We start from the raw sequence: 10,500 nt of genomic DNA, 5'->3' as shown, positions 1-10,500 counted from the left end.
AAGACCAATAACCAAGTTTTATTGAGGGAATTTTAGACCAAAAATAAGTCCTTTAGTCAAGAAATAAATTAAGGCTTTTGCGAAAAAAATCGAAGATTTTATTCGGGCAAATTTTAGACTAGTGGGTTATTAATATTTCCGAAACCAAAAGTCGTATTTAAAAAAAAAAACGTTTCGACTATAAATCGTGAATCTTTTAGAAGATTTTAATGTAAAAATTGTTTAATTTTTAATATTTTTGAAGGTTAGACAATCGAGGATTTTTGGAAATACCATTAATTTTCTATTTTAAAAAAAAATATTTTTTTTGTCTTTCGTAATGTCTATTCCCCTTAGGAAATTGATGTCGAAGTTGAGCTGACTGCCAACCATTATGGTCGCTTTGAAATGTATTTGTGTCCGAACAATAATCCCCGTAAAGAAGCCACACAGGAATGTTTTGATCGTTATCCCCTATATATTTCTGGAAGTCGGGAACATCGTTTCTTGATACCACGTGAAGCTAAAAAGAAGGATATTTTCCGTTATCGTGTTCGTTTGCCACCCTATGTCACCTGTACCCAATGTGTCTTGCAATGGACCTATTATACAGCAAATATGTGGGGTACTTGTGCCAATGGTACTGAGGCTGTGGGTTGTGGTAAAGCTGGTAAGAGAGATATGACAACAATGCAAAACATAATAAAAAAAAATAAATTTTGAATACAAAAATTATTATTTCTGTAATGATTTTTTTTCCAGAAACCTTCCGTAACTGTGCTGATATTGCCATTGTTTCCAACACTGGTGGTGGTCTGCCACCAATATTCGTTAACAAAAAGAATCCCTATCTGTTGTACTACAGAGATTATAGAGCGCCCGAGGATAATAATGTTTTCCCATTGATTGTAAGGTAAGTGAAGTGGCAAGGAGCCACAGTATGACAATATTAAAAACAACGTGAAGCTATAAATCACCATTGTTGCCACAATTATATTCTGTATATAAATTATTGATATCGATCTATGCTTTTTTGCTTTTTATAGAAACTCCTCAAGACACTAGTGTCTTACATGGAGGATGGAGCACTAAGACTACCTACTCTATTCTGCTAATACTGCTACAGCTTGAAAGAAAATAAAAGAGTCGCACAAAAAATGTCTATCTCTTTGTAAATGCTTACGCACATATTTAAAAGATACCAGCACAAACTATTTGAGAGGAATTGATCTTGATCTGCTTAAGGCATCAGGTGCTTAGTTCCGCTCATAACGCCAACACCATCAACACATACACACGCACATACATCTGCACATAATACATAAATACACACACGCTTTTATTTGGCTTTATAATGCAAATTTAATTAAGCAGTCAGACAGGCTTATAACGAAAAATGTTTATTGGACCCAATCGGATAGATTTCTTATAGTTTCTGATATGGAACCAAAAAATAGTTTCGTTATTACCTCGATGGACTGTATTACATCACTTCAAACAACACATATGTATAAATACCCTTAAAATTACACTTTCACACATTTTAAACATTTTTCATACCAAAAAAAGCGCACAAAAAAATTAAACTAAAAAATACCAAAAAGAGAAGCAAACAAAAAACATTAAGAAACTGATTTCAATGCATTTAACCATTTTTATTTTTTATAAAAAAGCAAAAATTACTGCCATTAACATCACAAACGTGTTGCTCACTATTTGTTTATTAGTATTTTTAATGTTATTTTTAGATATGTTTTATTGTACATTTTAAGTTGTAAATTTTTAAATGCTTTTGGCTGGGGTTTTTATTAGCTTAAGTGTAAAAATAAAATAAAAAACTAAATAATAAAGCATAATTTTAAATAATAAAAAACAAATAAATCTGTCAAATAAAACTTTTACTAAATGCTGTTTTATTCTTTGACTTTCTTTAAATATGGTTATGGTTATAAGATTAATATAATAATTTATGATATAAGTTCATATAATTAAAATAAAAAAATAATAATTTGTAAATATTCTGCATTAATATATTCAATTTTAAACTAACGTATAAATACTTATGTGTGGCAACCTCTTTCTTGTATATATTTTGAGCAGTGCCGTCTATTGAGAAATAGCAATACCACTTCAAATAATGAAGACAGGGTTGCATTTTGATAACACAGCAGTAAGTTCTATGTCACTAACATGACATGTAGATGGCGGTTATATAATTTATTCTGAAAATTTGAACAAGCCAACCAAAACTCGAATAAAATTAAAAAAGTTCGCCATGAATAAAAAGGATTTTCAAGAATGTAACTGACATCATTTAATCCAACGCAAACTGTTTCAGACATTTCACAAACTTTATTATTACGTCCACATTTACCAATACGTTGAACCAACTTTTCAAATTCTCGGCCGCACAATTCAACCGAAACTGTCGCTGCTCCCCGTTAAATGATCACTCTTCCGACATTGTACACGGGTCGAAATTACCGATTAAATTACAATAACTTCTAAACCAATAAAGATATGTTTTTGAAAATTTGCATATACCCATCCCATACCTGTGGGAATTAGTCGGAAACATATGGACTATATAATGGTACCCGCACTCTTTAATGCGTGTTTAAGGTTAACGTACACAACAAAAACTTGGCAGGAAGCCAGGGTAGTCTCCATACCCAAGTCCGGCAAGGCAAACTACGCAACACCAAATAATATCGGCCAATAAGTCTAACTTCGTTCCTACTCAAAACCACGGAACGAACAATCGACACCATGATATAGAGAAGTATACCCAATGATACGCTGAAATATAAACAACATGCGTATGTAAAGGGGAGATCAGTGCACTACATAAGGTAGTACACTATATTGAGGGCACCTTCGCTAAGAAAATGTATACCTTATAAAATGTATACATTCAAGCAGCCTTCAACAATGACAGCACTAATACACTTATCCAATCATTAAATACTTTCCAAGTTGACCGGGCAATCATAGACTGGTTTAACTATATGCTAAGGAATAGATAGATTAGCTGTAGCCTACAAGACATAACAATCAGAGACAAAGTAGGTCAAGGAACATCACAGGGAGGGAATTTGCCACCGATCCTGTGGGTAGCTACCATAAATGGACTCTTAAGAACTTAACCGATGAATGATTAGATCCAGTCTGTTATGCAGATGACGTTATAATACTTCTTAGGGAAAATAATCCTAATTTACTATGCAGGTGGTGCTAAAAGGTGCTAAACATCGCCTACGATTGGGCTAAACCGAGGGGCTTAAACGTAAATCCGGACAAAACGTAGATATGTAGTTTTACTAGAAAGACAAAAATAGGTCAGTATGAAGAGCCCATATTACAAAACTAAACGATAACCATATATCAAACAAAGTTAAGTATCTAGGAGTAATTCAAGACAGGAAACTTAAATGGAAAGTTAGGCTACAGCAAAAGGCTGACAAGGCCTGTAGATGCTGGTCTTTCTGTAGAAGAGCCGTATTCTCTAAATGGGATTTCAATCCTAAGATGATACACTGGATCTATAAGAGCGTTATTAGACCAAATTTAACATACGCGTCTGTTGTCTGATGGACAGCAATGTACAAAAAATGTAACGTAAAAGCGTTGCAGAAAGTTCAGAGAACGTGTTACCTAGGTATATGTTAGGCAATACGTACATCACCAACTAGGGCCTTGAAGCTGTGGTTGCAGCTTCAAGTGGATAGACACCGGACACAATATACCGCACAAAAACATATTACAGGCAACTACTTAGTCAACAATCAATACCTTTGATTCAGACTGCATACCTGAAACGAGAGTAGTAACAGGTAGTAACAGATGGCTCTCGACTAGTAGGAAAAACTGGACTGGGACTTTTTATCGAAGAACCGGGTACCGAAATTTCTCTTCGCCTTATAGATCACAGCACGATCATACCAGCGGAGGTTCAAGCTATAACAGAGTGTCTTTACTGGTTAAGTTCAAACCAAGGACAAAATAAATAATTATAATTACCGATAGCACACAAGCTATAAATACAATATCTTCCAAAATAGTTAAATCAAAAACTGTACTGGAATGTATAAACAAGGACCTGTACGAATTATATGAGTCACAAAGGAATCATAAGCAACGAGATAGCAAATCAACTAGCTACGAGTGCTACTGCACACAATAGGTGTGAATACCTTCAAAGCCTTTAGCGACACGCCAAGAGATGAGGGAATGGGCGAATGAGACGCAAGGCATGAGAGACAGGAAGGCATTGAAACGCTGGAACATTTACTGTGCCATTGTCCAGGATTTACATGCCTTCGGAAACAATTCTTGGGGAATGACACTTTTCACGGACTAACCGATCTGAGGGGGTGTGAATGGAGAAGACTGAAGGAATTCTCAAAAAAACACGGAATTACTAGATTCTAAGGGGGATCAAACCGAAAATATTTCAATCTAAACTTTCCCTAATTATATCTTTCTCCGCATTTCTAGAGCGCACAAGAGGCCTCAATTGGCTTACGTGTATGTCCTACCTATGTTGGACATGTTATAGTATTATCCACCCCTCTTTATAACCTTGACACTTGTGTCAAACGAATTGGCTAAAACACGTAATATGAGTTTCTCACGAAGTTCCAAATACAGTATTTTTCGGTTAATTCCACATCAAAATTTGCACAACTTTTTGTTCAATTAACCGAGAAACCAATTATCCGATACCCGCTTAATTGAACTCTTTGTTCAATCTGAACCAATTTTCACAAAATTGAGCACACACTATCCTAGTCATAAATCAATATTCTATGCCAAATTTCGTAAAAATATATAGGGAATTCGGTGCATCATTTACATAAAATCGGACGAAAATATATATGGGAGCTATATGTAATTTGAGCCGATTTCTTTCAATTTCAATAGGGTTCGTCCTTGGGCCGGATTATAAATGCGACATGTACTTTGTTTACAATTTAACATCAACAGACGTCCGTCCGTCTGGATATGCATAAATCGACTCAGAAAGTGATTCTATGCACATTCTCAAAAGGAAACATTGGTTTACAAACATGTCTGATTATTTTTCAATAATAATGCAATTAACCGGTGAAAAATAAGAGGAATTTTATTTTTGATGATATGAATTTTGAACCAATTAAACGGGAAAATCAATTAACAGGGATTAATTATCCGAGAAAATTTACATCATGTGGTTCAATTAAGCGGGGAAACCAAATAACCGTAGGGTCAATTAACCGAAAAATACTGTATATGTACTAAAAATTATTAACATTGGTGCAGTTTTCGGGGTACCCCTCAAATTTCTCATTTTTGAATTTCGCATAATTATAACTTTTCAAATTTTACTAATAAAACTTTTTGGATAACATCCATGAAGGACTTTTCCAGATAATTCGATTTTCGAATTAGTTCGCTTTCCAATGTCTGGTTCCGTATTGGTGTGCCATTTAAAAATGGGCATCGATGATAATATTTCAAATTTTACTAATATGCATTTTTTGAAAAAAAAAATGATTTCGTTTTTAATAGCGCTTGGCACCTTTCCGGAAGTGCCACCCATTTGCCTGTGTTATTTATAGCACAATGGCTCATTAAATTTTAAAATATGTTATATTGAACTAAAATCGGTTATAGGTGTCTTTGCTACATTGGGTGGATTGATTTTTTGCTAGTTAAAATCGATTTTATCTTCACGCACATCTCAATTTTGAATATTTCGAGGATTTCTGTCGGAATGGTTTTAATTGGCATATTCACAGAAAATTTTCAATTTAAGTTTTAAATTAATTACTACATGGCTCCCATACAAAATTCACACATCATTTTTGGTATAGTCTAATTTCTCCGCTGAGGGTAGTTTGGTATTTCTTTCTCCTGAGAGCAATTTACCATGATATGGCTATAGTCCAGAAAATATTGTAGAATCATCAAATCTCACGATTTAGGCGGCAAATCGAGTGAAACATTTCTGGAGATAATACACTAATGAAACTTGATGGGGTTTTGTGGTCCAAATTAAATCACTTTATCGTTCAGGTAAATACATAACAATTCAGTCTAAAAATGACCAGTGAGCCTTGACATGGTCAAACAATCCGTACCAGACATTTATTTTTATACCCTCAGCCGTATGGCTAATAAGGGTATATACAATCTGATACGGAAAAATGTTTATTTGGACTAAATCCGTTGCAGGCAATTTAGAGCCGATTAACAAATGTGCGTACGTATATCTGTTAGGATGGTGCGCTAAAAATAACAGAATATTCCTACTGGAAACTTAGCCTACTCCTACTCACATACTCCAACTCCGTGGCATGGTAATGACAAAGTTTATAATGAAAAAAGTATAATTTCATATTAAACAAATATAGCATTCATTGCAATTTTAAATTATGTAAATGAACTCTCCTTCGAGAATTTTCAATACTACTTCAGTTAAAACTCTTAAATTTTTGAATAATTTATTGCAATTGGATATTACCGAAGTTAAACTAATGGATTAAACTCAATAAACATAAGTTGAACTTCCGAAATTTCCGTTAAACATTTCAGAAATTAAAAAGTATAATCAGTTATATACAAATATTTGAGATTCAAAATTGATAAAATATTCAACATTTGGCATCGGGTAGGGTAAAGGCCATAATAAGTAGCATAAAACAGGAGATTTGTACTACGCCAACCAAAATGGTTTTCAAGAGATGGTTTTTTGGATTCGGATCGGGCTTGTCTACAAGCAGAGGGGTAACAGATTTTCGAATGCGGCGACGTTGTCTAACTCTCATGAGAGGTCGCTGCTGGAGGTTAACTACTTCGAGAATTTTTTCATTTCCTTCATTTAATTTTTCGCCTGGAGTAAAAGTTGTAAATGAATCTTGGAGTTCTGCATTACTGATTTCCTCCTGATCTTTATCGATTGTTATATCACTTGTTGTTTTGTTATTCTTCAGAATATTATTAAAGAAGATTGGATCATGATCCAGTAGGTTGAATGAAACTGCCGGATCTTTTGATTTAATGTATTTTATGAAAATATTTGGATTTTCTTTGAGTTTCATAAATGAGGTCTTTTTCATTTCGGGATTTTTGGAATCCAGTGGCATAAAGAATGATTGATTGGCATCGTTCTTCATTTCTACAATAGATTTTTGAGCAATATAAAATTCCATTGCAATACCAATAATAAGCCTGATGCCTAGTGGGGCCAATACAATTGAGGCATTGTGCTCGGGACCTCTCACATAACCATAGGGTTTTATTTGCAATATTATTGGTGGAATATTTGAATTCAGATTTTCTTTTATTCTGTTCTCAGTGTCCTTGATGTCTTGATATTTGACAATATTTCGTTGTGAATTGGTTCTATTTAATGTTGATTCCAATTTCTCACCCAATGCTCGTAGAATTAATATTTCTCTTTCGAGAGAGGGTACATTTTTAAACACCACATCTACTTCCAATTTCTTTGGCTCCTCCGGACAAGGTGTGCAAATCTGGGACTCTTCCAAATGTTCTTTATTGTGTACGTCTGGATAAAGACTTTCTTTAGATTCCAATTTATGTAAAGCCTGTTTGACAACATGTTCATGTTTAAGAATATCCTTTAGTTGGTCCTTGAGAATATCCTTAAATAGTTCCGGATTATTTTTATCTACACAACGATAACGTTCATCAGATTTGAGGACATTTTTCACTAATTCCAACTCTTCTGGTGACATATCACCTCTGCCTCGTTCCTGTAGAACTTCATTGAAATGCCTAAAGATATGGCGGCTACTCGTTTCCAAATTGAAATGTGATCTTGAAGACATTAGGGGTGCCAATTTATATTCCTCCTCTTCACCCAGCTCTTCCTCCTCGGTTTCATAATCTTGTTTTTCCCGAGATAATTTTGTGTAGCTTGGTGGTGTCAATAAATTTGTTGACCATTTTCTAGGAATTGATATACTACTGTGTCCCGCACCTGTTCGATTCTCATCCATTGCCATAGATGATTTGGAATTGATTAAGCTTCGTGCATTCATAAGTTCTTTAAGCATTTTTGTGGGTTTATTATTGAAGAAATATCCCCGATTATCCATCTGAGGCATTACAATAGGTTTGGGTAGACGACATTTGGCTGCACGTGAAACACCAGGACCACTTCGATTTGAGTTAGGGGTTAAGGGCCGCCGATGACTTTCTTTTTGGGCCATTGATTGTTGCTTTGGAGGTTGATGTTGCATTTTTTGTTGATATAAAATTTGTTGTTGTTGCTGCTCATGATGATTTGCTGCCATTTGTTTCATTAGCTGAAAACGTTGTGATGGCTTTGACCTCAAATTCGTTCTAGATCTGGTGAGGTTTTCCGAACTCGTCGATTTTCGTACTCTGCTTAGACGATCCCAAACATTTTCTTTTCTGAAATAAATTAAAATGTCAGTGATATCTATTCAACGGAAGTCTTTGAAGTTTGACAGATATCCCAAGATTTGATTTTGGAAGGAGGTAATATCGGTCAAACTTCGAAGGTTGATTAATTGTTACATACCTGTTGTTATTGCTGCTCATTTTAGTTATTATTGGGAGCACAATATTTTGCTATTATAAATTTTGAAAAATCTATATTTTATTTTTTATATTTTTTAAAAGTTTATATTATTTTGTGTGACAAACTTCTTTTCTTTTTTGAAACTGAAATTCTATGGAAACAAGGTGTATTAAATAAGGTGTAAGTGGCAATCATATGGTTTCAAACTTTTTTCTTTATTGTTTGTAAAGTAAATTGTCAAAAACATTTTCAATATTACATTTCGATTTCAAAAATTGTTTTTAATTTGAGGCTTTTTTAATTATAAAAATTCAAGAAAGGAAACCTAGGCCCAGTTTTAACCCCGTTCACCGATTGGTCCACATATTTTATGTTATGTGTGGAAATCTGTCCAGAAAACCCAGCTACTCATAAAATCGAGATTATGTTAGCCTATATTGGAATCGGTCCCTTGGTGCTTGTCACAATTCTCGGCGGAGGTTAAATACGCCTATGGAAAGATTTTATACGGTCAACACAATTTTCATGATTTAGTCTCTGGCCGGGGATATATCCTTTAATTTTCTTTAAGATGGCAAGATTTGAAGCCACTCCATAGAAAAAATAGATTGCAATCCACAATATAAACATCACAAGGAGCCATAGGCTACATGTGGGAAACTTAAAATTAATCGCGACCAGGTCTTAAACTTTATTTTTCACTGACCTAAAACCGCCAATAACCCAAGAATACACAAATTCATTAATTATTCCTCAAAGAATAATTCTTGACAAAAAAATTAATAATTGTTTTTGTTTATTTTTGTCAAAAATTTATTGTCAGCATGACAATTTAATTTCTATAACAACAATGTTGTTTTTGTAAAATATTTGTTGTTGTATCTGATGCATACACCTTATTAAATACACCTTGTATGGAAATAATTATTTTGACATGAATTTACACCTTACAAAACTTATGTTTTGTTTTTTTCACTTACAGAGATCAAAAATGTATTGCATCTCCTGCCTTCCGTGCTTTACCTGGTATGGATAATTGGTGCGAAACTAATTGTTTGCGTTATCCACCCAATTGTCCGGCAACGGCCTGTCATTGCCCGTAAGTATTATAAATTTACAAATAATCGAAAATATTGACAAAAAAACCAATCAAATAGGAATCACAACATTAATTAACGTGATTATTTTTTCCTCGTCTACCTCTTGATATGATAATTTACAAAATCCGTCTTAAATATTTACTAAAAACCTATTTTTCTTCTTACAGTCAAGAATGTGTCGCCATTGGTGAGTTGGCTGGTAAAGAAGGTACCGACACCTGGTGCATGGACCAATGTCTTAATTATGATTCTCAGTGCCCAACTGATAAATGCCGCTGCTTCTAGAGACTTGAAACGTGTCATCGAATCTGTATGAAGAGGAAATCTGGTATTTCCATATGCAGATTTGATTACATCATATGCGCTGCCCAAAATAAACTTTACAAATTAATTATTAAATAATTTTGTAGAACTATTATTTTTTATTCAACAGCTGTGCTTCGAACTCTGTGCCTATTACAAAAAAATAAACTAAATAAATAAATTTATCAAATATGTATATTCTTTATATGAAGTTCACGTTTGTAAGTATAAAAGTAGTAAACCCCTGACGAGCTGAAGGGAGTCTTTATAGACGAGCTGAAGGGAGTCTTTATAGACGAGCTGAAGGGAGTCTTTATAGACGAGCTGAAGGGAGTCTTTATAGACGAGCTGAAGGGAGTCTTTTTAGACGAGCTGAAGGGAGTCTTTTTAGACGAGCTGAAGGGAGTCTTTATAGACGAGCTGAAGGGAGTCTTTATAGACGAGCTGAAGGGAGTCTTTATAGACGAGCTGAAGGGAGTCTTTATAGACGAGCTGAAGGGAGTCTTTATAGACGAGCTGAAGGGAGTCTTTATAGACGAGCTGAAGGGAGTCTTTATAGACGAG

General features: G+C 34.3%; 2 protein-coding genes across 2 annotated transcripts; one reads left to right on the top strand and one right to left on the bottom strand.

Annotated features, from left to right (window-relative positions):
• Nucleotides 1-336: 336 nt before the first annotated feature.
• On the top strand, nucleotides 337-9,920 carry LOC133337561 (uncharacterized; the record flags this gene model as incomplete). Its single annotated transcript, XM_061545777.1, has 4 exons — nucleotides 337-649; nucleotides 742-892; nucleotides 9,516-9,632; nucleotides 9,801-9,920. Coding segments are annotated over 4 exons (699 nt in total), but the record flags the coding sequence as incomplete, so codon positions are not given.
• On the bottom strand, nucleotides 6,615-8,553 carry LOC133337562 (uncharacterized). Its single transcript, XM_061545778.1, has 2 exons — nucleotides 8,534-8,553; nucleotides 6,615-8,403 (listed from the first exon to the last, which is right to left on the bottom strand). Exons 1-2 carry the CDS (start codon nucleotides 8,551-8,553, stop codon nucleotides 6,615-6,617), a joined length of 1,809 nt encoding a protein of 602 aa, XP_061401762.1.
• Nucleotides 9,921-10,500: the final 580 nt, after the last annotated feature.

This window comes from Musca vetustissima, unplaced genomic scaffold (assembly GCF_032173495.1).
Source record: "Musca vetustissima isolate MV318-11 ecotype Yass unplaced genomic scaffold, APGP_CSIRO_Mvet_v1 utg66048, whole genome shotgun sequence".
NCBI classification, from domain to species: domain Eukaryota; kingdom Metazoa; phylum Arthropoda; class Insecta; order Diptera; family Muscidae; genus Musca; species Musca vetustissima.
This window is presented reverse-complemented; position numbering and strand designations above follow the sequence as displayed.

What these genes read in the sequence shown, in the direction of transcription:
- LOC133337562 (XM_061545778.1), bottom strand. Translation starts at nt 8,553, where the DNA reads ATGAGCAGCAATAACAACAG. An exon ending in ATGAGCAGCAATAACAACAG is followed by an intron (nt 8,404 to 8,533) that starts GTATGTAACAAT and finishes AATTTATTTCAG; the next exon opens with AAAAGAAAATGTTTGGGATC.